The sequence below is a fragment of the Mastigoproctus giganteus genome, chromosome 12 (assembly GCF_048544385.1).
Source record: "Mastigoproctus giganteus isolate SK-2022 chromosome 12, ASM4854438v1, whole genome shotgun sequence".
NCBI lineage: Eukaryota > Metazoa > Arthropoda > Arachnida > Uropygi > Thelyphonidae > Mastigoproctus > Mastigoproctus giganteus.
Genome location: NC_143586.1, coordinates 59,862,178 through 59,889,753, shown reverse-complemented (window position 1 = coordinate 59,889,753; position 27,576 = coordinate 59,862,178). Strand labels below are relative to the sequence as shown.

The 27,576-nt window shown below is 39.6% G+C and overlaps 1 protein-coding gene across 1 annotated transcript in view; it reads right to left on the bottom strand.

Annotated features, from left to right (window-relative positions):
* LOC150077095 (uncharacterized) overlaps window positions 1–27,576 on the bottom strand; it is a 282,019-nt gene that overhangs the window by 69,248 nt on the left and 185,195 nt on the right. The window contains exon 12 of the mRNA XM_090386247.1: window positions 11,808–11,924. Within this exon, the coding sequence (XP_090242373.1) occupies window positions 11,808–11,924 (117 nt within the window). The remainder of the gene's footprint in view (window positions 1–11,807; window positions 11,925–27,576) is intronic.

Sequence of the window (27,576 nt, the reverse complement as noted above, 5' to 3'; positions counted from 1 at the left end):
AGACGCCAACAGTTTGGGGAAATTCAAAGGTCATCTGGATAGTACTTTCGGGTAAGGGAAGCGCATAGGATGATAGGTTTAATTTACTTTTTTTTTTATTAATTATTATTATTTATTTTATTTTTTTGTTTTTATCATTGTTTTGTTCGGATTTTTTTTTTTTCTCTTTTGGCTGGTGCAGCATAAGCCATAGGCTTTCTTGCACCATGCGGCCATTACTAATACTAATATGAATATTCCCAACCCCAGAGGCCTATTTGAAGAGTAAAAAAATATATATATATATGTATATATATATAAATAAAAGGAAAACAAATTGGTGCAAGAATTGTCTTCACCGTAACAAACTTTTTCTACATCATTTTGAGTTTAGCACTCTTCAGTTAAACCCATTTAGTCTCACTGATGACCTGGCAGTCTTCAATGGCGACTTTAATAAAATACATAAGGAAATTTTCCCTACAGAACTGGTGTCAGAGAAAACCAGCAACAATACTGATAACACTAAGATTATTAGTGGAGTCCCCCAGGGTTCAGTGTTGGGCCCATTGTTGTTTTGTATATTTAGCTATGATATTGATGAAAGTACACTGATGAGCCAAAACATTATGACCAGCAAGTCGTTATTATGCAAATCGAGCAAAAGGTGAACTACAGCGCGTGCATAGGTCGGGACACGGTATAAAAAACACCTGATACCGAGCTCCGTTAATCAGTGTTACTTTATTTCTTGAGATGGGAAAGGCAGCAGACTGAAGTGGAGTTTGACAAAGGCCAAATTATAATGGCCAGACGACTGAGTCAGATCATATCCAAAATGGCACGGCTGGTGGGTTGCTCACAGTCAGTCGTGGTTAGTACCTACCGAAAGCAGTCCAAAAAGGGGAAACCCACGAGCTGCTGGCGAGGTGTTGATTCAGTTGCCTTCTGAATCATAGCCTTTTAAAATGCACAGCTTGCATGATGTTTGTGGAGCATTCAGGTACGGAACATGATATTGCCATGGGAGATGTATTTCTTTGTGTGCGCGATGCAAGGAGTGTATCGAAATCAGGCAACAACTCAGCGTTCTTATGGGCCTATACGAGAGATTGAAGGACAGGGTGGATGCCCTCGAAAGAACTAAATTGAGGAGCCCATCAAGCTCCCAGCTGCCCACATCAACACCAGAGCTTGCACTTGGTCATCGCGCAACACAGCGGTAACCCCCAAGGCAGAATGCGCTGGTCCCAAAGGAACTAGTAGTTGCTGGTGACTCTATTGTCAGGGAAACGGGAAACATGCTTTGTAAAAAGGATAGGTGGAACAGGACCAGGGTATGTCTGCCAGAGGCAAAGGTTGATGACGTTGTAGAGCAGATATCATCTTTTAAAGGCACAAAAGGTGATATAGTTGTACACATTGGCACTAATGATATCAAGAGTAGGAGACTGGCAGAATTGCTTAACAAGTACAGGTCACTGTTGAAAAAAAGCCTTTGAAATAGGGTTGAATTTGAAAGTGTCTGCAATTCTGCCCAGACACGATAGGAGGGAGTATATGATGAGAGCCTTGTCGATCAATTCGGCCCTGGAAAGATTGTGCAAGGCTCAAGGGTAGAATTTTTTTCAGCCTGGACTGTACTTGTTAACAGGAGAGATTGCTTCTACAGGGATGGGATACACTTAAATAGAAAGGGTGCAAGAATATTTGCTGATGCTATCGAGGCATTGTTAGGTGGGTCGGAAAACTGCTAGCTTGGGGGGAGACAAAGACGAATAGATTAACAGTAGCCACGGGCAGAGGTGAAAGAGATTCTTGCACTGCTTCTATTGGAATAAGCCTGAAAAACAAGAGGCAGGATATTTCAGAGACTGCTGGGAGTCATTGCGGTACAAGTAAACACAAGGGTTGTTTTAGGAAAGTTAAGAATAGAAATAGGTGCATGTATACTTGCGTGTACACCAATGCTAGGAGTTTAGTAAATAAATTTGATGAATTTGAAGTATTGCTCAAAACATCAAAGGCAGATATTGTTGGGATATCAGAGACGTGGTGTCACACAGATATAAGGAATGCAGAACTGCAATTTGGGAAGTACAACGTCTACAGAAAGAACAGACTGGATAGGAAGGAAGGAGGGGTTATGCTATTAGTTAAGAAATACATAAAATCCAAGGAAGTGAAGCCAGTGGACATCGCTGGATAGTGCAGTGTCGAGTCAGTTTGGTGTGACATAAGCATTGGGAGATCAAAATTGAGAGTAGGAGTGTGCTATAGGCCTAATGACTCTGATGAGTATAATAAGAAACTGCACAGGGAAATAGAGTGGGGCAGTAAATCAGAGACTCTTATAATGGGAGATGTTAATTTCGCAGATATTGACTGGAATTTGGGGGTTGGTCACTCACACCTTAGCAAGGCTTTTGTGGATTTATTGGATGATTATTTTCTACATCAGCATGTTCGGGAGGCAACTAAAGGGAGGAATACTCTTGATATGATTATCAGCAGTGATTCTTCATGCATTAAGAATCTGCAGATAAATTAACCGCTAGGTGGCAGTGATCACAGTGTGCTGAAGTGGGATTTACTCAAAGAGGTAACTACCATTAGGGGTAAAGGGAAGGGTTATTGCTTTCGTAAAGGCGACTACGATGGACTGAGACAGTATTTAAATTCTATACAATGGGACCAACTGATGATATTACCAACAGCAAATGCAAAATGGGAAGCATTCAAAGAACTTATCTTGGAAGCTACCAGGCTTTACATACCAACTAAGAAATATTGTTCAAGGTTTAGGCCTAAATGGATGTCAGATGAACTTATGAGGTATATGGCAGAGAAGAAACATGGATGGGATACATACAAATTAACACATGACATAGAAGCCTATGATAGACATAAGTTGATCTGTAACCAAGTTACAAAGGAGGTTAGGCAGGCGAAGGCAGATTACGAGAAATCTTTGGCAAAGGATGCAAAGAAAAACAGCAAAGAGTTGTTTGCTGTTTTTCTTTAGAAGGAAGGGGATGAATCAGATTGGTCCACTTGATATCGATGGGTCCACTGTTGATGATCCTGCTCAGGTAGCTAACAAACTAAATGAATATTTTGCATCGACATTCACACATGAGGAGTTATTTAGCGAGGGGAAAGCCAGAGGTGTATTCAACTCTAGCAGTAAGCTAGAGAATCTTGTCATAACTGAGAGGAAAGTAGATGAGAAATTGTTGAGGATAAACATAAAAAAGGCACCCGGGGTGGATGGGATCTATCCAGTTATATTAAAGGAGGCAGCAGAGGAAGTAAGCAAATCCTTAGCCATAATTATGAGAGCTTCCTTGGACTCAGGGGAGGTACCCACAGACTGGAGATGTACAAATGTGACCCCAATTCACAAAGGAGGATCAAAGGCTGACACAAGTAATTATAGACCTGTGAGTTTAACTTCTGTTCCAGGAAAATTAATGGAGGCACTAGTTAAAGAAGCACTGCAGGATCATTAAGACAAGACTTCAGTCATAGCTCGGACACAGCATGGTTTTGTTAAGGGGAAGTCTTGCCTGACCAATATGACTGGATACTATGATGCAGTCACAAAAGAACTGGATGCAGGGAATAACTTTGATATTATATACTTGGATCTTAGAAAGGCTTTTGATACTGTTGCACATGAAAGACTGCTGCACAAATTGGAGCAGTGTGACATTGGAGGCAAATTGCTGCTGTGGATAAATGGGTGGCTGAGGGGGAGAAGACAGAGAGTCGTAATCAATGGACACTGCTCGTCGGACCCTGGAGTCCCTCAGGGTTCAGTGTTGGGTCCATTATTGTTTTCAGTATTCATAAATGATAATCCATATCATTTATTTATATTGGATGGTATATCAAGCTTAATGTCGAAGTTTGCAGATGATGCAAAGGTTGGCCGGTTTGTTAAGGACACTACTGACGCTATGCTGCTGGAACAGGATCTGGAAAGGTTGAGCAGATGGGCTGAGAGGTGGCAAATGAAGTTTAACATTGACAAATGTAAAGTACTACACATGGGAAACAGCAACCCCAGAGCAACGTATCAACTCTGTGGTACTACACTGACAGTGGTAGAGAATGATAGGGACCTGGGGGTGGTTGTTCAGGCAGATATGAAGTTCTCTGAGCAGTGCAGACGGGCTGCAAGAGTAGCTCATGGTGTGTTGTCAATGATATATAGGAATTTTTCTAGCAGGGATAAGGAGGTGATTATTCCCTTGTATAAGGCAATGGTCAGGCCACACCTAGAGTACTGTATACAGGTCTGGAGGCCTCATTTCAAGAAGGATGTAGAGCTGCTGGAACGAGTACAGAGAAGGGCAACAAGATTAGTGAATGGAACAAAGGGGTGCTCTTACGAAGAAAGGCTTAAGTTTTGCAAATTAAAGTGTCTGGAGACTAGGCACCAGCGAGGTGATCTGATAGAGGTGTATAAAGCCTTGAATGGTTTGAGCATGCTCAATGCTGATGGGATTCTTCCTCTCGCTCAGAATAATCACCTGAGAGGGCATAAATTCAAATTGAGGAAAGACAGATGTAGGATAGACGTGTGGAAATTTGCCTTTAGCCAGTGGGTGGTTGGTTGGTGGAACAGACTTCCATCGCTTGCCGTGGAAGTTGATAGCCTAAATAAGTTTAAGGCTCAGCTGGACAGGTATTTTGAACGAACAGAGGGGTGAAGTGGAAGTGGTTTTTTTTTTTTTTTTTTTTTGGCTGATGCTGCATAAGCTTGCTTTCTTGCATCAAATGCCTCTACTAATGCTAATGCTAATGAGCTGTTTTGGCTGCACGTGGAAGACCAACATCATATTAGATATGTGGTCATAATGTTTTGGCTCATCGGTGTATATCAGGCTTAATGTTGAAGTTTGGAGATGATACAAAGGTTGGCAGGGTTGTTAATGACAGTATGCTACTGCAACAGGATCTAGAAAAGTTGGGTAGATAGGCTGAGAAGTGTCAACTGAAGTTTAACATTGACAAATGCAAAGTACTCCATGTGGGTAGTAGTAACCCCCAGAGAAATGTACCAACTGTGTGGTACTACACTCACGTAGTGGAGAATGAAAAAAATACCTGGCGGTAATTGCGCAGTTAGATATGAAGTTTTCCGAGCAGTGCAGACAGGCTTCCAGAGCAAGTCATGGGGTCTTGGTAATGATATACAGGAATTTTTCTAGCAGGGATAAGGAGGTGATTATCCCCTTGTATAAGGCAATGGTCACACCACACCTTGAGTACTGCATACAGGTCTGGAGGCCTCATTTTAGAAAGGATGTAAAGTTGCTAGAATGAGTACAGAATAGGACAACAAGACTGGTGAGAGGAACAAAGGGGGTGTTCTTACCAAGAAAGGCTTTAAGTTCAGTAAATTGCAGTGTCTGGAGATTAGGCACCTGCAAGGTGATCTGACCGAGGTGTATAAGGCCTTGAATGGATTGAGCAGGCTCAATGCTGATGGGATTCTTCCTCTTGCTCAGATTACAAACCTGAGGGGGCATAAACTCAAATTGAGGAAACACAGTTGTAGAATAGATGTCTGGAAATTTGCTTTTAGAAGTGGGTAGTTGATTGTTGGAACAAACTGCCATCTGTGATTGTAAAAGTTGATAGCTTAAATAAATTCAAGGAAGAAGTGGACAAACTTTTGACTTTTGGAGTGAATTGATGAACGAAATTGAACTTTTTTTTTTTTTTTTATTTCTTCTTCTTTTTTTTTGGCTGATAAGCCTGCTTTCTTGCATCATATGCCTCTGCTAATGCTAAGTTTACTTTCCTGGACTTAGAAGTCACAGAAAAAATGATTTCTGTTATTTTTGTTATTCATAGTTAATTTATATGATAAAAGAAACACTTAAAATTCGAAATTGTGCACTTTTGTCTAATGTTATCTGAAAAATCCACAGGAATATTATTTTATCAAAATTAGCAAACAACCAAATTCCTCAAAATTTGATCAAATTCTATATGAAAAGCAGTTACAAATTGAGCTAGAAAATATAATTAAATTTAAACATTTATTCCCAATACTCTACAGTTAATTAACTTATTACTCTGAGGTCTGCAATTTCATCAGTGTATATATTGTATATACTGAAAATACTCTCCACAAAAAGCAATAATTCTTATTTTTGATTTTTCGCCTCTCAACTTTTTATTAATTTCATTATCAATCCTCACAAACACATTTTCTTATTTTTCATTTTTAAATTTTCTGTGCAATTGTGTAAAAAAGGAAAAAATAAAAAAAATGCTGTTTATAGTGTTTTATATTTATACTTTTCACCATTACAATGGTAACATATGTATGAATCACCCTGAATGATTGTGTATATATTTGGGGGCTGGTTACTCACACACTAGCAGGACTTTTGTGGATTTATTGGACGATTGTTTTCTACATCAGCATGTTCGGGAGGCAACTAGAGGAAGTAATACTCTTGATTTGATTATCAGCAGTGATTCTTCATGCATTAAGAATCTGCAGATAAATGAACCACTAGGTGGCAGTGATCACAGTGTGCTGAAGTGGGATTTACTCAAAGAGGTAACTACCATTAGGGGTAAAGGGAAGGGTTATTGCTTCCGTAAAGGCGACTACGATGGACTGAGACAGTATTTAAATTCTATACAGTGGGACCAACTGATGATGTTACCAACAGCAAATTCAAAATGGGAAGCATTCAAAGAACTTATCTTGGAAGCTACTAGGCTTTACATACCAACTAAGAAATATTGTTCAAGGTTTAGGCCAAAATGGATGTCAGATGAACTAATGAGGCATATGGCAGAGAAGAAAAATGCATGGGATACATGCAAATTAACACATGACACAGAAGCCTATGATAGATACAAGTTGATATGCAACCAAGTTACAAAGGAGGTTAGGCAGGCGAAGGCAGATTACGAGAAATCCTTGGCAAGGGATGCAAAGAAAAACAGCAAAGAGTTCTTTACTTATGTAAACTCTAGAAGGAAGGGGATGAATCAGATTGGTCCACTTGATATTGATGGGTCAAGTGTTGATGATCCTGCTCAGGTAGCTAACAAACTAAATGAATATTTTGCATTGACATTCACACATGAGGAGTTATTCAGCAAGGGGAATGCCAGAGGTGTATTCAACTCTAGCAGTAAGCTACAGAATCTTGAAATAACTGGGAGTAAAGTGGAGGAGAAACTGTTGAAGATTAACACAAGAAAGGCACCCGGGGTGGATGGGATCTATCCAGTTATATTAAAGGAGGCAGCAAAGGAAGTAAGCAAACCCTTAGCCATAATTATGAGAGCTTCCTTGGACTCAGGGGAGGTACCCATAGACTGGAAATGTGCAAATGTGACCCCAATTCACAAAGGAGGATCAAAGGCTGACACAAGTAATTATAGACCTGTGAGCTTAACTTCTGTTCCAGGAAAATTAATGGAGGCACTGGTTAAAGAAGCACTGCAGGATCATTTAGACACGACTTCAGTTATAGCTCAGACACAGCATGGTTTTGTTAAGGGGAAGTCTTGCCTGACCAACTTGATTGGATACTATGATGCAGTCACAAAAGAACTGGATGCAGGGAATAACTTTGATATTATATACTTGGATCTTAGAAAGGCTTTTGATACTGTTGCACATGGAAGACTGCTACACAAATTGGAGCAGTGTGACATTGGAGGCAAATTGCTGCTATGGATAAAGGGGTGGTTGAGGGGGAGAAGACAGAGAGTGGTAATCAATGGACACTGCTCATCGTGGACTGATGTTATTAGTGGAGTCCCTCAGGGCTCAGTGTTGGGTCCCTTATTGTTTTCTGTATTTATAAATGATATTGATGATGGTATATCGGGCTTAATGTCCAAGTTTGCAGACGATACAAAGGTTGGCAGGGTTGTCAAGGACACTACTGACACTATGCTGCTGCAACAGGATCTGGAAAGGTTGAGCAGATGGGCTGAGAGGTGGCAAATGAAGTTTAACATTGACAAATGTAAAGTACTACACATGGGAAACAGCAACCCCAGAGCAACGTATCAACTCTGTGGTACTACACTGACAGTGGTAGAGAATGAAAGGGACTTGGGGGTGGTTGTGCAGGCAGATATGAAGTTCTCTGAGCAGTGCAAACGGGCTGCAAGAGTAGCTCATGGAGTATTGTCAATGATATACAGGAATTTTTCCAGCAGGGATAAGGAGGTGATTATTCCATTGTATAAGGCAATGGTCAGGCCACACCTAGAGTACTGTATACAGGTCTGGAGGCCTCATTTCAAGAAGGATGTAGAGCTGCTGGAACGAGTACAGAAAAGGGCAACAAGATTAGTGAATGGAACAAAGGGGTGCTCTTACGAAGAAAGGCTTAAGTTTTGCAAATTACAGTGTCTGGAGACTAGGCACCAGCGAGGTGATCTGATAGAGGTGTATAAAGCCTTGAATGGTTTAAGCATGCTCAATGCTGATGGGATTCTTCCTCTAGCTCAGAAAAATCACCTGAGAGGGCATAAATTCAAATTGAGGAAAGACAGATGTAGGATAGACGTGTGGAAATTTGCCTTTAGCCAGCGGGTGGTTGGTTGGTGGAACAGACTTCCATCCCTTGTGGTGGAGGTTGATAGCCTAAATAAGTTTAAGGCTCAGCTGGACAGGTATTTTGAACGAACAGAGGGGTGAAGTGGAAGTGGGTTTTTTTTTTTTTTTTTTTTTGGCTGATGCTGCATAAGCTTGCTTTCTTGCATCAAATGCCTCTACTAATGCTAATGCTAATGCTATATTTATAGCTATATTATATATCTAGTTTAATCTTGGACCTTTTGTCAAAATTAACTGACTGGACCTATGAGCAAAACTTGGGGGGTGGACTACAATCTATTATAAACACTCATTTTCTGTATTCATGTGGACTTTCTGGAAACAGTAAGTAACATTCATGGTTTTTTGTTTGCATGTGTGTGGCTTATCCAAAATGGTTAGTAGCATGTCTATTTTTTAATTGAATGTTATACAGTCTATTGTTATTAGAGGCAAAATGTCTAAAAAATAGGCAATCTTAGTACCTGGCAATTGGGATCCCCCTCAGTTTCTGAACAATAAATCTAAACATACATGAACTATGAAATTGAACATCAAAATTCAAGTAAGAGGTAAACAGAAAATGCACTGGTAGTTTGTGCATTGTACAGCATGGCTACATGATTAATTTATTAACTTATTATTTTATTCCTATTTAATTCTTTTATCCTCTTTTGGTTGTTGGTTAAAATTTGGAAATGAGAAGACCACAATCAAGAAACGCAAGAACAAAATTGCTTCAATAATGTAGCATAAAAATAATGAAGTGCTGATGATCATAATTTAATGTATAACAACTATGCCCTACCCATGTTTCTTGATTGCAAGCTTCTCATGCCCATATTTTTCCCATTTTAACGTATTCTGCATATGTTAAGCAGCTAACTTCCAACAGAGCAGATTATTGACCTTTTCCATTCGCTTCTGCTTGGATCATATAGCTCATCACAATATTAAATACAGTATGAAAATACAAGAGTTTTGAAATTTTATTTACTCACAAAAAATATATTTTTTTTCCAGTTTAAATGCTGATACAATGATGATGCATCCTTATTAATTCCTGTGATGCAAATCATTAGGAATTGAAGAGTTACTCAGAACTCTTCAATCTGCCACGAGAGTGTAGCATTTATCTCATCCCTGTGCAATACTGTAGTAGCTGTAGGAATAAATCTGGCAGCTGTGGTTTGATTCTTCACTATGCACTCAATGTGAAAATGAAAATATTTTGTTTTATGGGCAGCAGACTTTCTATTGTAGGTTCACAAGATTCATTTACTTGATGTAGTTGAAAGCCCAATGGCTGTTGAATATATAAAATACTCATTCACACCTAGAATGTATAGCGGATATAAGTATAATTTCCAAAAATATATACAGTCGATTCCAGTTATTTGGGACAGTAGTGCATTTTGGCCCGATTAAGCAGCAGCCTCAATTATCCGAAGTTTCAAGTAAATAGTTAAAAATACAATGAATCTCCGCTTTACAATTGGTTCACTGTGCAATCAAATCGCATTACGATGGACTCACCATAGTAAAGTACTGTTCACTATACGACGTGTAGTAAGCATCGGTAATTGTGATCACGTTTGTGAATATATAAAAATTTATATATTCACAAACTGTATATTCACATTTATATATTTACAATTTTAATTCTAATTAGCAAAAATAGGAGGAATATTATCCACAGACTATAAAAGTAACGATATATTAATCACAAATTTACCCATTACTACCTTACCTTACCAATTAAAAAATTAAATGATATGTGAAAATCGGAAGAATATATGTGATAATCGGAATAATTAATATGGGGGTAGTAACACGATACGTGCAAGTGAGAACGGAGTAACAAGTTACAAAGCTTTAAAAATAGGAATGAAGAGAAGATTCTGAAAATTCATTTTTTTATATGATTGAAGATCCCATGGAAGTGTAAACACATTTCACCATAATAATCCACAGAATTCCAGCTGTTGATATTATTACAAATTCAATAAGATCGAGTTTACTATCCGTTTATGACAGATTGCACTAACAGAAAAGCCCAATAAACAGGTGACTGCTAATTGTTTTTATTGTTTTATGGTTGTGACCTCCATAAATCTGACCGAACCATGTGGTACAGTTGGAGACAATCGTAGGATAATCTCCAGTGCTGAGGTCTCCTGCCCCGATTAAACGGCATGTTGTCCCAATTAAGCGAAATAAATCCTGGCTATTTTCTCGATTGGGTTCTGTTTTTTTAAGATTTGCCCCAAATAAACAGCTGCCTCTATTAACCGGTGGCCCTAATAATCAGAATCCACTGTATATATACTTTTTTGGAAACTTTAATTTAAATATTTTTTTTTGGCTTTGTCTTAAATATAATTTTATCAAGGGAATCAATTCATCATTCTGTTACTCAGAAAATAAGTTTCAAGCTACTGGAGTTGGAGGGGGGGGAGGGTTGGACAATCTACCTTTATCATGAAATGATGCTTTGCAATTTGCTTTGATTAAACAAAATGCTGATGTAAATGCAATTTAAAATCAACCTAATTTTTTGACATTATTAAAGACTTATATTTACCCAAAAATTCAAATTAATGTGTCTAAAGTAATGCAATGAAAAAAAAAGAAAAAAAAAAATTCTTGTTTATACTCTGGCATGACCTCCGGGTCAGTGGAGTTTACAATAAATCGATCAGTACAAACTTTAATTGTATTTAGCAGTCACGGGCTTGAACCCCAGTCCGCTCAAAGAGCATGTGCTACTGCACTCCTGACCACTCAGCTACGTCCATAGTAGTGTTCTCATGCAACAACACTGGCGATACCATGTTGCAAGTGATTCATATTTCATTGCTCCCAAAAGTCATGGTCATGAGAACATGACATCAGTAGTTCCTTGCCTCTAAATTACTTTATTTTTCAAATATTCTATATTCAAGTATTCTATACTGTATCTGTATTCAACATTTATAGGTTTCACAATCAGATCCACCTTGAAGCAAAATAAGAATTAATTTTGCATAGGCACATATTATTTTATGTCAAAAACAACGTAACCACATAAAATATTTTATTTTCATTTAAATCATGTAATTTTGGGGATGTGGCAATATGTAATTTTTATCTGAGTATTGTATATGTTATTAGCAGTACTAATTACAGTAATACTAATGACATATACAATACACAGATAAAAATTATCTATAAATTCAGTTTTGATACATACCTGTTCTCTGTAACTCCTGACCAGTCCATCAAAAGAGCAAGACAAAATATAACCATCAGAGAAATCTAAGCCAGTTGGTGAGGATGGCCAGCTATAATAATGCTCCATTTTCCCACTCTGCAAATATTAATTGGAATAAGACGGATTATAAATGTACTCTGTAAATGTACCTTATGAAACTCAATTATTAGTAGATGTTATTATGTGGGCAGATCACAATAAGTCAGGACACGTTTTTCATTGTGATAATAATTATATGAGGTGTGATCAAAAAGATTGGGAGCAGACTGTATTTTGAAACTGCAGCGCTGTAGTGAATTGTAACTTCACTACAGCATATCCAAAACAGTGACTCATTTAGACATAGTAAAAGATGAATCACCCATTTATCTGCAATCAGTCTGAATTAGTGTGAGGTGAATAGGTGTTTTATGCATTTCATTTCATTTTAAAATGAGTGATTTTACCTTGCAACAAATTTTGTTTTAGACTAGGAAAAAGTGCAACAAAAACCCATGAAATGTTAAAAACAGTTTTCAGAGATGGTACTGTTGTGTGACTCTTCAGTGAAGTTTGAAGGCTCTTCAGTGGTTTGCAAAGTTTAAAGAGGGCTGCTTGTTGAAGATGATCCTTGCTCTGGCTGCCCTTCAACTTCAAAAAACCAAGGACCTAATGATTGTGTGTGTTCATGATTTCATCAGGGGCGATTAATATTTAACTATCCACAAAGTTGCTTGCAAAATTGGTATTTCTTTTATGAAACATGTCAATCAATTTTGACAAAAGGTTTGGGAATTCAACACATTTCAACAAAGGTTGTAGCATGTATCCTAAGAAATGATCACAGCAAGCAGAAAGTTCTTGTATGTCAGGATCTTCATCAGTTTGTTTCTTCCATTATTAGTAGTCACTGATTGTGGATGTATGCTATGACCCAGATACAAAGGCCCAGTCCTCTTAATGAAAGACTGTCATCTACAAGGCCAAAAAAAAAAAAGAAAAGAGAAAAGAAAATCTAAACATTATTCATTACAAATTTGTACCATATAATCAAAAAATGAGCCAGGAATTCAGCTGTACTGCAAAACAATTCCATGATAATTGTGCAACACATTGTTTGGAGGAAATAGATGGGAAAATGAACTTCAGGGAATTAGTGCTAACATCATGACAACATCCTTGAACCCTCCAGTGCTTTCCATTCAAGAATTTCCTTGCTTCCAGAAGTTGGAGAAGCACTGGAATCAGTGTATACAATGCCTGATAAGTTTCATCATTTACTAAATATTAGTTCAGTCCCCAAACTTTTTAAAAGTTCAATATTTCATAGAGAGAATAAGTCAATCTCTTATTTTGAAGAACTGTAATGTAAATAAAAATTGTAGATAATGTATGATACACTGGTATATCAAAACTCAATGGTTTTTCATGTTCAATATAAACAATTGATGTCAAAACCTTGTTCATGCTGGGTCTCAAAGATGTTTGCTTTATTTCAGTAGGAAAATCAGGCAACAATTTCAGAGAAAATTTGACTACTGTTAAACAAAAAAAAAAAACACAAAGTTTTTGTCTGACAGGGAATGAAATAAAAAAAAAAACCAAAAAAAACCTTACATATTAAGAAAATTTGTATTAAGTTTTCTTAAAATGAATTTATTAATTAAATAAAAATTAATATTATTGATTGATTTATTTTAATTTAAAGCTAACTACTGCATTATTACTGATGTTTAGTCAGTAATAAAACAGACCCAGCCATTGCAGCTAAAGTGGAACAATTAATTCTTGAAGAAAGATGTGTGACTATAAATTTTATTGCAAATGAGATGAACACTAGCTGTGGGTCAGTTTGCACCATAACACATGAGTTCTTACACATATCTAATGTGGTAGCCTGATGGATTCTGATATTTTTGACACCTCCAAAGCTTCACAGGAGTGTTCTGCACAATTGTTAGAGCTTTGTTGATTGAACAGTTGATTTTTTCTTGACCAAATTGGGTCGATGGATGAATGATGGGTACATTGCTATGACCTAGAAACAAAACAGATGAGCAAAATTAAACATTTATTTTCACCAACCCCCAAAAAAGACAAGATTCAATTGTCTGCCAACAAAGTAATGCTGTCAGTCTCCTGGGACTTTAAAGGTATCATCTTCCTTGCAGATTATCTCCAAGGAAAGTTAATAGAGGCTATAAAGTTTGTGAGAGACAGGAAGCTATCTAAAGGTGCATACCTTCTAGCCAATAATGCTCCTGCTCAAAGGCTGCTTTCACAACAGACTTTGCAATCAGGTGTGGTTTTGAAAATCTGAAGCACCCACTTTATTTTCCTAACTTCTCATCTCTGGACTTTCTTCTTCCCAAGACTCATCCTTGAGCCTTGTGATGTTGAATTACCTGTTACTTTCATAACCAATTGTTATGAGTCCCTGTCACAGTCAACTGTCACGAGTTATGCGTCCACAAAAAAAGATCACAATCACTCCTCATTCTAAAGCCTTGGTGGTCGCTCCATGTAAAGAGGAGTTTCAACCTCAAATAGCACCTGCACAGTTTGTAGCAGAAGCAGTCTCAGGAAGTTGCAGACATAGTTCCTCAACACTCAAAAGCTCGCATGGAATTTAACCATCTCATATCCAGAGACATTAAATCATACCTGGACAGAACTATTCACATCAGCAAAATTCTATATAAGAATATTCCTGGATTTATACTGTAGTTGGAGCCATAGTCCTGGCTTGAATTAGCTCATCACCAGATTCACCACTATTGACCACTGATGCCATCCCGAAACTACTGACCACTATAACAATATCAGAAGAACACGTGATCACTGCAATAAACTCAATTCCTACCGCTGTAAGTTCTGATAGGATCTGATAATATCCTGCAGTTTATATTAAAATGCCCAGGGTCCGTACATCTTTAATTTAGTGGTGTTATCAACTCCGTACTTCCTATGCTAGTGGAAGGAATACCTTTTTAGACCAGTTCTTAAGTAAATACTCCATCACTCATGAAACATTACTGGCCAATCTGTAACTTCATCAACCCTGCTGAAGTTGCTTGAAAAGATACCACTGCCTATCCTCACTAGACAGATACTGCCAGATAACCTTATCAAATTCATTATGCGCCAAAAATAGATCAACAGTAACCAAACCCTTCTGGCCACCACTAAGAAAATTCTCACAGCATTTGAAAACAGAGAAGAACCTGCAGTCACCTATCTCAATACTGAGTCTGCAGTTGATGCTGTAAATGTTCACTTTCTATTCAAGCTGTTTGAGAAGCAGATTGGTGGTGACATTTTGATTTTCCCATCATCTCTACTTCATGATTGCACAGTTAAAATCTGTATGGATAATAGCAAATGCTTCACAGTGATCATGGCCAGAGTTCTGCAAGGAGATCTACTATCTGGCCTCCTCTTCGTGGTTTACCCTGTACCACTAGCTACCCAGGACACCCTGGCATATGTCATTGATTTAAAAATTCTCACAACAGTCAAAGCCAATTAAGACTCCCAATATGTAGAGGAAGGATTCAATACTTCCCTCTCTCATCAGTGTTTGCCTACCTCAAGAATTTTGACTATACATCAATCCACAGAAGTCAGAAACCATGATTATCTCACTAAAACAGCACCTGACAATCATCCAGTCTATCTTGGGAGAGGGCACCATCCCGCTTGTTCAAATCTACATCGATCTAGAGGTTGTATTCGATGTCATCATGCAGATATGCTGCTCGCAAGAACTGCCCAATTTAGGTGTAGCATGTAACTGACAGATCTAACATGGTCAGATCCATTCAAACCATTGTATGCAGTAGACATATATGCATCTGCAACCCGCTCCATCATAAAAACAAGTATTCCTCATCTCTGAGTTGTTTTTGCGCCAATAAAACCAAAATCAAATCAAATCAAATCAAAATCATCTCTGAGTATTGGCTCCTCAAATGGGCTTTCCACAGGCTCAAGTTACCATCCCAGGTTCAGACCACACTATCGATATTCAAGAGACACACATGGCCTATTGAAGACAGATAAATCCTAACAACAATTAAACTTTCTGATGGACTTGTCTCCTCTCCTTTCTGGGATACCTGTGCCTGGATTTTCATTCTTTTTTTCCTTGGCTGGATTACTATTTTAAATCTTCTGATGTCAACATTTGCTCAGATCATATCTTTCAAATTCATCTGTTGCCTCTATCATTCTCCCAGATAACTTAGTTGATTTCAATCCTTCTAAAACTCAGTCCTGTCTTATATCTCGCAAAAAAGGATTCTTCTGCTCCTACACTTATCTTCAATGACACCCCGATTTCTAGGCAAGATCGTATATCCCTATTGGGGATTATCCTGACTTCTAATCTCTCTTAGCATAAGCACATTACAAATATTGCTTCCTCTGCATCTAAAAAACTGGGTTTTCTCTTTCACTCTCAGCATTACTTTTCTTCCAAACAACTAGTCACTCTGTACAAATCTCAAATCCGCTCTACCATGGAATATTGTTCCCACATCTTGGGTGGTGCCCCCAAAACCTCTCTCAATTCGAAAGAGGTCAGTTACATTAATTAATGACTTGGGTCTAACAGAATTTCTCCACTCTGTCTCATAGATGTTCTGTTTCTGCCGCATGCCATTTCTATAGAGACTTCCATGGGCACTGTTGTTTTGAATCAGCTTCTATAATTCCCACTCTCTCTTCCAAAGCAGCCCAAACATGTGCCACAACCAGTCAACATCCTTTTACTGTCCATTCTGAAACTCACAGAGCCAACTTTTTCTTCTTCCTCATTTAATCCTTCAGCTTCCATTTTCTGGAACATCCTTCCATCTTATGTATTTCCTGAAAATTACAATTTACAGAAGTTCAAGTCTAATGTCAACAAGTATCTTATTTCATCTTCTCACCCTCCAACCCATGCATGGTACTAAGTACTATAGATTTTAATACTTCTCTTGTTTGGGGTTTTCATAAAAAAAAAAAAAAAAACTCCACTAATTATTTGGAACTCTTTGACTTCCTTTCTTTGAAATGTATTTTCTCTAGTCCAACTTTCCTAACAGTGAAGTAAGTTCCTTGGTGGGTTCAATATTCACATCTCCAGCTAGCTTCTGTTTTCTAGTCACATGGAGCCTGGTCAAGATGCTGAAACTTTTGTAATTACTAATGACCTCACACAGATTGTTCATTTATCTACCAGAATACCAGACTATCCCCACAGCTACCACTCTCGATCTTTTTTCCCACAAACAACCCTTCCAAGTACATGGTCGAGGTGAGTGATCCTCTAGGCACCTTAGATCACAACTTGGTGATGGTTTCTTTTCTGATGGAGCCTTCTCTCATTGCCATTCTCAACCTGCTGTTGTTGTATAAGTAAGCTCCATTAAAAAGTTATAATTTTTATGAAAAAACATCGAATTTTGGAAGGAAAATGGTACTAGTTGAAAGAGGAAGTTAAACTGGATGTGCATGTAACTTTTTGTGTCAATTGAACAGCTATTTTTTGAATTATGACCGTTTTTGTGACTTCCTATGTAAACCCATATACTAACATGATGGCTGTATATGTAATCTATACATGCTTTGACTGGAGTGGACCAAGCTTTTGGGAAGCCTCAATAACCCACAAAATAATTCCTAATTATTATCCCTATAAGGTTCAGTAGTTGTGCTACAAAAAAAAAAAAAAAAATATATTCTGAATAGTCTAGAGTTATTTTATATGCCTTATTCATGCGCTCCCGATCTGCTACTATCACAACAATAGCGACGCCATATTAGCTGTCATCTTGGATCGGTAACGAGCGAACTGTTTAAACCTGCTAAATACTGCATGTTAGGTGATAAAAATTGTCAAATAATATCTATCACTACTGATTGTGTATTGTTGCTGCATACTTTTACTAATTATTTGTCACGTGTAAAATGAATTACTTAATGAAATCAACTGTGCCCTCAAGTTGCATGGTCGTAACCGATGTCTATAAGAACTACAGTAATCGTAAAAACGCGAGATTTTTGGCAAACTTTTAAAAAGAGAAATTTTGTAATCAGAACTTGGATCCTTATACATCATTTAAAAGAAGAAGGTCCCCTCAATTAAAGGAATATAAAACTGAAACTGAAATATATTATAATAAAACTGAAAACATAATTTCTGAAACACCAAAACAACTTCAAACACAGCCTACAGATGCTGATAAAGACGATTTACTGGTCAACAAATTCACAGACAAGACAGAAGACCCCAAGCTGACCCCCGCCCCGAAAAAGAAACAAAAGATTTCTTGACCCATGATCGGGAAACAAGATCTCAAATGGAGGCAAAGGAACAAGAGGAAATCCAACCTACCCAGACAGAAAACACTGATAATGAGTCCAGCAAACAATCTGACTCCCCGGAGATTGACCCTGCTCTACCTAAGGGCCCCCATTCTAGACCAAGTTTTGAAACTCAGGATTCAACTTGAGAACAAACTTAATCCTTAAGTTTGTTCTCAAGTTGAATTCCACAAATAGGATTATCACAGCTCTCCATGGCAAGCTGGTTGGACTCTGGACAAAACTGGAAACAATACTCCTCACGGTCCACTACCAATCAGAGGTAAATGGTGCCAAATTAGATGCATTCATGCAGTGTAGGGGTGAACAAATGCCACAGCGTGCCACTACATATGCAGAATTGCTGAGGAATCCAAACCACAAAAACCCAACAAGAGCTAATACTGCAACCGCACCAAAAAAGGAGGACCCTCCTCCCAAAACTGCATCTGGTCCTGCTTAAACCAGTGACTACAGATGCCACCCAAACAAGTGAACAAATAAAGGAATCATTAATAACAAACCTGTCCACTAATCTAAAGAATACCCGCATAAAATCAATTAGAAAGACAAGACACAAGGGACTAATAATTGAAACCAAGACTGAAGAGGATGCATCTCAAATCCTAAACAATGCAAAACTACCCACCTTGGGCGTGCTAGCTGAGCCTCCAGAGAAAAAGGCCCATCTATAATAATCTTTGACATGGATAAGGAACTTACCCCATCAGCAGTTAAGACTGAAATCTACCAGAGGAATTTACAGCATCTTTACCCTGACGATAATCCTACCAACCTAATTAATCCTAAATACTAGACCAAGTCACGAGATGGAACCTCAATGAACTGGGTTGTGAAATTGTCATCCAAAGCCTGGCAGGCCATTAGTCACCAAAGCAGAATATACATAAACTGGGGCACCCATCGCTTCAAAGAGCATGTGGCTGTTCCCAAATGTTTTAAATGCTGTTGCTTTGATCACATCAGTCACACGTGCACTCAAAAAGAGCCCACTTGTGGCTATTGCACACAAAAAGGCCATAAATTCAACACATGCCCAAATAAATCTGAAGATCCAAAATGTGCAAACTGTAAAGCACAAAACATCCACCACTTGCCTTCCATCAGAGACAGCAATTGTCCAATTTATCTAAACGCAAAGAGTCTACACCAGCAAAGGATCAATTATGGAACCACACCATAAACAGCAAATATCAGAGTACGCTTCCTACAAAATAATACACAAAGGGCAAGTGCAGTTGCTGGCCAGCTTCACTGCAAAGCGGAAGAAGAAAATATAGACCTACTACTGATACAAGAACCCTACACCCATGCCAAAGAAGTTAAGGGATACCCACCACCTATAAGATCGTACAGTGCCAGGGCGACACTCACTAGGCAGCTGTATTGGTTCGCAATCCATACTTCACTACAACCAAAATCACTCATTTCTGCCATTCCTGGGCTGCCTGCGCCCACATTATTTATCCTGTTGGTGAATTCTACGCTGTATCCATATACTCCGGACCTCGGAATAGCATCGGGTTATAAATTGTCTCCAGAACCTAACTGCTGAACTACCGAATGCCAGGATACTCGTCAGCATGGACGTGAACTGTTGCTCTTCAAGCTAGTATGCCAAAGTCAGGAGCAAAGTGGATCCAGAAATGGACAACAACTTGAGGAATATCTCACCAACAGCCGTTTCACAATATCAGGTATAAGGTATATTCAGGTCAAGCGGCACCTGGGGTTTCTCCCATCTCTGCATATGCACATTGTATCGGAAACAGAACACTGTCGAGCCAGAGATTTAAGAGTGTGTGGGTTGTGTAAGATGTTGTGCCCATTGTTCCACTGGCTTATTGGCCGCTGGGCTCCTTGGGAACCAACGTTGCCAATACTCCGCCATGTGGAGGCTAGCCAGGTGTTACCAGTAAGTGATACTCTGTCAGGTCCTGCCACCTACTTTCCTGGGATTTCAGTGGCAAGGACCTAAAAAAAAAAAAAGGTTGAAGTGATTGCAGTTGATTTAGGTGAGATTTCGTTAAAGAGCATTGAATGGGGTTGTATGCTGTAAGGACGAGTTCTAGGAGCCTAAAAGGTAGGGCAAAATTTTGTTGTAATTTAAGTTTGAATGTGTGGGACGAATGCTGTATAAGAGAAAGTATTGCGAGGGGAGACTGAATACTGCGGGACGAGGTAGGAAGGAGGGGGGGGGGTCGATAGTGAAGGTGACCTTTTTTTTTCTTTAGTGGGGCGTACCCATGCCCCACCAGAGTGAAAATTTGGGGAGGCGAGAAGAGGGAAACCTCTCCTCCCGCCAGTGGAGTTGGAAGGAAAGATCCGCCCAAGGGAGAGTGGATTAAGAGTCGCTAATACGCCATATCTATAACAAGGCCACCATAGTAATCCATGTCCAGGTCTTATCCATTTCGGGACTGGGGAGTCCCGTCCGAGAATAAATAGCAGTGAGGTTAGGTTCAGAGATAGTCCAGATAAATCCAGATAGTCCAGTTCAGAGGTAGATTAAAGTGTATTTAGGTAATTAATACACATCTTAGGTCTTCGTAGATTGGCCAAGTATACATTAGGTGCTCCCAGGTGTCTGGGAGCCCACAGAAGCATAGGGAGTTGTCTGTTAATCCCATTGTTATTAACTTTCCTCTGATGGCCCCATACAGTAGGCCTGGGGAAAGCCAGACTGGCATTTCTGGATGAGTTTTTCTGAGGTCTGGAGTGAATTTTTTGGTAATGGCACCCTTTGTGCTGCCATTCATGCATTGCTGCCAGAGGTCATGTAAGTAATCGGTCAAACATCGGGTTTCCATTTTGTGGTTGTCTGTGTTTGAGGTGAAGTCTCGGAAGGTGGTAGCCTTTCCTCTGGTCAGGTTGGTTAGGATGCCAGACCGCACAATCTCCAGGTCCAGGGGGAGAGCCCCCCTAGGGCCTGCAGGGCATGGGTGCTGACCGTGCAGCAGGCTCGACAAATTGTCAGTAATATTGTCCTCTGGATAGTTTCTAGCTTCCGATGATTGGAGATCATTGTGGTTTTGATGTACCCGACTGGAGCGGCATATGTAATAGCAGATAGAAAGACCATCTTGTAGAATAGACTGATGGTTGTACTTTTTAGCCCCCAGTCTTTCCTGGTAATCATGGCAAATAGTGAAGCATAGTTTTTAATTTTCCTCTGCAGGTACTTGAGGTGCGGTTTAAAAGTAAGGTTATTATCCAGGAGGAGACCCAGGTATTAAAGCTGGGTATCCATTTGAACTGTTTAATTTTGAATCTTTATCTGTGGTGGTCTGTTTGGGTGCAGATGTCCCTTTGCAGATGACTGAGCAGGTTTTAGCGGCAGAGATTTGTAGATTGTGTTCAGTTGCCCATTCCTGTAGGGTTTCGAGGGCTCTGTTTCCAGAAGCTTCCAGTTGTGTCCTGCTGCCTGCAGCAAGCATCAAGGCCAGGTCATCAGCATAAGCCAAAGATGTAACATTTCCTAATCTTTTTTCAGAAACTCGTCAAGTACCATGTTCCATAACGTGGGGCCGAGAATTGAGCCCTGTGGACAGCCTCTATGCACCTGCCATGTGACTTGAGCGTATGGGGCTCTCACAGTGATTTTCCTGTGCAAGAGATACTGTGCAATGCATTTAAAGATATTTGTAGGGAGATTTGCTCTTCTGAGCCTTGCCAGGATGCTCAGCCACCAAAGGGTGTCGAATGCACTGGCAAAGTTGACAGAGATGACATGGAAATATTTTTGTTCACAGGCATTGGCTACATTTATAATTTGATTCAGGGTATCAATAGTAGATCTGTCTTTCCTGAAGCCATATTGATTGTCAGAGAATAGGTTTGCTGCAGAGTAATACTTCTCAATTCTTTGTTTCAACTTGTATTTGAATACTTTACTTATGACTGATAGTAAGGCAATTGGATGGTAAGATTCACAGTATTAAATCGCCCAAATAACCTTGCAACCTACTCAAGCACACACTGGGAGTCTACTATAGATATAACTCTGTCAACTAGATCACTCGTCGGGCATATCTCAAACTGGACGGTGCATAATGACTGGTCCACTACCGACCACTGCGCCATAACCTTCCAGATAACCAGAGCACTTGATCATGGTACCCTTCCAAGAATACAACTCCAGAGATTCACCATCACTAAAGCAGATTGGCTACTATTCCAAACTAGTATCACTGCCGCAGCCCGAGATTTCCATGCCCAACATCAACAGCTCAGACCCCAACTAGCATCAAAGGGCCGTAACAAGAATCATTAAAAACGTAGCCTCCACAGCCATCCCAAGGTAAAAACCTCAGTCAAGAACTGTCCCGTGGTGGAACCGAGACCTGCAGAACCTTCGACAAGAGATGAATGCCAAAAGACGAGCATTCCAACGTGCCCATAGGACACAACCAGAACCAAAGGTTGACGCCCTTAAACAAAGCTACAAGGAAAAGCGGAACCAATACACAACATTGATACGGCAAAAGAAAAAACTAGCATAGGAAAATCTAGTCTCTACAGTGGGAAATAATAAACCCTGGAGGGGGGGGTGTACAAAATCACCACAAATAGACTCCCCAGGGGTGAAGTTATTCACCCCCCCCAACTAAATCAAACAACCACCAACTGGATAGAATCCATAAACAACATCCTGAATACTGTTTTTCATCCAGCAGTAAATCCTTCAACACTGCAGCAGATCCAACTAGGCAAAAGCAATGAAAACTACTTCACAGATCCACTTCTAACCACTGCACCATAACCTTCCAGATGACCTGTCTTCTGGAAGAACAGGACTTGCATATAAGTCCTGTTCTTCTTGGAACAGAACTTACACCTCGCCGCCCATCTAACAAAAAATAGAAAGACTCCAGGCCTTGACCCATTGAAACCTGAAATCATAAAGAAAGCCATTGAATACGTTCCGCAGCTCTTCTTAAACATGTTCAACACTGTCTACGAGAATGCTGCTTCTCGCTCGACTGGCGAACAGTGAGTGTCCGGCTAATCCTAAAAAATCCATCCAAAAGCAAGACTTACCAAAATCTTACTGTCCAATTGCCTTACTATCAGTAATAAGTAAAGTATTCGAATACATGTTGAAACAAAGAATTGAGAAGTATTACTCTGCAGCAAACCTACTCTGACAACCAATATGGCTTCAGGAAAGGCAGATCTACTACTGATGCACTGGATCAAATTATAAATGCAGCCAAAGCCTGTGAACAAAAATATTTCATTGTCATCTCTGTCGACTTTGACAGAGCGTTCGACACTGTTTGGTGGCCGAGCGTCCTGGCAAGGCTCAGAAGGGCAAATCCTGCTATTACATATGCCGCTCCAGTCTGGTACAACAAAACCACAATGGTCTCCAATCAGCATAAGCTAGAAACTATCCAGAGGACAATATTACTGACAACTCGTGTGAGCCTGCTGCATGGTCAGCACCCACACCCTGCAGGCCCTAGGGGAGGGATTTCCCCCTGGAACTGGAGGTAGTGCGGTCTGGCATCCTAACCAACCTGACTAGAGGAAAGGCTACTACCTTCAAAGACTTCACCTCAAACACAGCAAACAACCACATAATGGAAACCCGATGTTTGACCGATTACTTACATGACCTCTGGCAGCAATGCTGGAATGACAGCACAAAGGGCGTCATTACCAAAAAATTCATTCCAGACCTCAGAAAAACTCATCCAGAAATGCCGGTCTGGCTTTCCTCAGGCCTACTGTCCTCATACCTACTCACTGGGAATAAGGTCATCAGAGGAAAGTTAATAACAATGGGATTAACAGACAACCCCCTATGCTCCTGCGAAATCCCAGAGACCTGGGAGCACCTAATATATATTTGCCCAATTATGAAGACCTAAGGTGTGTATTAATTAGCAAAATACATTTTAATCCAAAGGACCAAGAGACCTCTTGGAATCCAGCGAGACCTATATTGCCTTTACCAACTTCGCACAGGAACACTTTTACAGAAGAAAGACCCTCCCACCGCCATAATCTTGGCTTATATCACCACTGTACATCAGAACTGAGGACAAAGCACTCCCGACAGCGAATACCAACCCAAAGGACTCTCCATATATGAGGACCCTAACATGGGATCCCTGATTCCATGAACATCACATCAGAACAGACAAACTTCTACTGGTGTCTGATGTCAAGCATGCAGGGATGGGCTCCCTCTGGTCCCTCCTCCAAAGACTAAAGAATAAACCATTTTAAAAATCACAATATGAAACCAAAGATGGGACTTTGTCCCAAAGCAAGGCCCAAACAGGATGTCTCTGCTCCTGAAGGAACAAATGGCCCACTCCACCAACAAAAACTCCAGCAACGGATCCAAGTATAGAATATTGTTTTTCCCACGGAATACTGGACTATCTCTGAACTTAACCTGACTACTATTGACTCTCGGATGGGACTCCTCAGTCCCGAAATGGATAAGACCTGTACATGGATTACTATGGTGGCCTTGATATAGAGACAGGCTATTAGCGACTCTTAATCCACTCTCCCTTAAACGGATCTTTCCTTCAAACTCCCCCGGCCGGGAGGAGAGATTCCCTCTTCTCGCCTCCCCAAATTTTCACTCTGGTGAGGCATAGGTATGCCCCACTGAAAAAAAAAAATTGGGGTCACCTTCATTATCGATCCCCTTCCTTCCTATTTCATCCCCCGGTCTTCAGTCTCCCCTCCCAATACTTTCTCTTATACAGCGTTCATCCCACACATCCAAACTTAAATTACAACAAAATTTTGCCCTACCTTTCATGCTCCTAGAACTTGTCCTTTCAGCATACAACCCCATACTCTTGTACAAAATCTTATCTAAATCAACCATGATCACTTCAATCTTTTTTTTTTTAGGTCCTTGCCACTGAAATCCCAGAAAGTAGGCGGCAGAACCTGCCAGAGTATCACTTACTGGTAACACCTGGCTAGCCTCCACGTGGCAGCGTATGGGCAACGTTGGTTCCCAATAGGGGCCCGGCGGCCAATAAGCCAGAGGAACAATGGGCACATCTTACACAACCCACACACTTTTAAATCTCTGGCTTGACAGTGCCATGTGGCAGGGTATGGGCAACGTTGGGTCCCAATAGGGGCCCAGCAGCCAATAAGCCAGAGGAACAATGGGCACATCTTACACAACCCACACACTTTTAAATCTCTGGCTTGGCAGTGTTTTGTTTCCGATACAATGTGCATACACAGAGATGGGAGAAACCCCAGGTGCCGTTTGACCCGAATATACCTTATATTCTTTTATAAGGATGAAATCCTTTACTCCACACTACACTTTAAAATAAATCTTATCCTTTGTCTAAACTTAGCTTTTCAAATAAATGTACTAAGGCTGGTCAAAATAAGAATATTGCATTATGGAATTGGCTTGTATCTAAATCTCCAGGTTCGATTTTTGCCTACACCAAACTCACAACAATTATAAGGCAGTTATTAAATGTCCAAACTAGATTTTGAACAGGCTAAGAGTAGAAACTTGCATTTTTCCCCAAATGGTAGTCGAGCATTCTAGACTCTTGTCAAGGCTGTTGGCTGCAACCTTTGCCCATCTCTGTTAAAACTTGATGGTTCTATTGGCACTTCAGCTAGAGATAAAACTGACCTGCTGACATCCTACTTTTCTTCTAACTCGTGTATTGATCTTCGTAAACCACCTTCTACCATTCCCTGTACACTCCATTCAAAGCTTCCTGTGGTCATTCAACGAAAGGATGTCAGAAAAATTTTGAACTGTCTTGTTGCCAAGAAAGCTCCAGGTATTTTTCCACTTGTTCTCAACACCTGTGCTCCTGAGCATAGTCCCATTCTGTGTCACCTTTTTACACTTTCTTATTCCACTAGTGCTTTTCCTTCTGCTTGGAAATTTGCTCATATCCAGCCAGTTGCTAAAGAAAGGGTGACAAATCCATCCCATGCAATTATCACCCCATTGAACATAACTTTACTCTTTCTAAAGTAATGGAGAAATCCACTAATTGCCAACTCCTAAACTAACTAAAAACCTTCCATCTGATTAATGATCGCCAGTATTGATTCCCTCAGTGTCAATTCCTGGTGATATACTGGCTTGTGTTGTTACCCATCTATGGACAAAATCAATGGAAAAGTTTGGTGAAACTAAAGTAGTTGCTCTTGACATTTCAGAGGCTTTTGATCATGTTTGGCATAAAGTTTTTCTAAATAAGCTTCCATCTTATGGTTTTCCAACTGTTTTTTGTAATTGGGTATCCAGTTTTCTCTCAGACTGCTCACTGCAGGTGATGGAAGATAGCTCTGTGTTCTAACTTGTCCACTAATACTGGTATTCCCCAAGGTTCGGTTCTTTCTCCCACCCTTTTCCTCTTGTATATTAATGACCTTCTTCGATTTACCGGAAATCCTATCCATAGTTTTGCTGATGATAGTACATTGCATTCCACTTTTCAGTTTGAGAAACCTCACCCTGCTCAATCAGTTTCAACTTCTCGAATATCTGCTACCAATTCATTAAATGCTGATCTCTCTAGGTAATTCTCCAGTGGGACAAAGACAACTTAGTTGATTTCATCCTTTTAACACTCAGTCCTGTTTTATATCTCGCAAAAAGGATTCTTCTGCTCCTATGCTTATCTTTGGTGACACTCCGATTCTTAGGCAAGATGATATATCTCTTGGGTATTACCCCGACTTCTAATCTCTCTTGGCATAAGCACATTACAAATATTGCTTCCTCTTCTAAAAAACTGAGTTTTCTCTTTAGCTGTCAGAGTTAGTTTTCCTCCAAACAGCTTTTCACTCTGTACAAATTGCAAATCCACTCTACCATGGAATATTATTCCCATATATCTGGGACGGTGGCTCCATAACCTCTCTCTCTGGGTTCTAGACACCACATAAAAGAGGGCAGTTAGATTAATTAATGATTCATATCTTATAAAGTGTCTCCACTCTCTCATAGAAGTTCTGTTTCTGCTGAATGTTTTTTTTATATATACTTCAATGGGCACTGTTCTTCTGAATTGCTTCTATAATTCTCCCTCTTTTCCAAACACATGCTGCACCCAGTAAACATCCATTTCCTGTCCAACTTCAAACTCACAGAACCAACTTCCCTTCACACATATTTCCTGAAAATTACAATCTACAGAAATTCAAGTCTAATGTCAACAAGTATCTTCTTTCATCTTCTCAACCTTCAACCCACACATAGTACTAAGTACTATATGTTCTAATATCTTTTGTGTTTGGGGTTTTTATAAAAATAAAAAAGTAAATAAAAATATGACACCCACCTGATAATTTAGCAAATGATGTTAACTATAAAAAAGTTTAATAAAAACAGTTATTTTATGAGTTAACATACATTCATTTTATATTC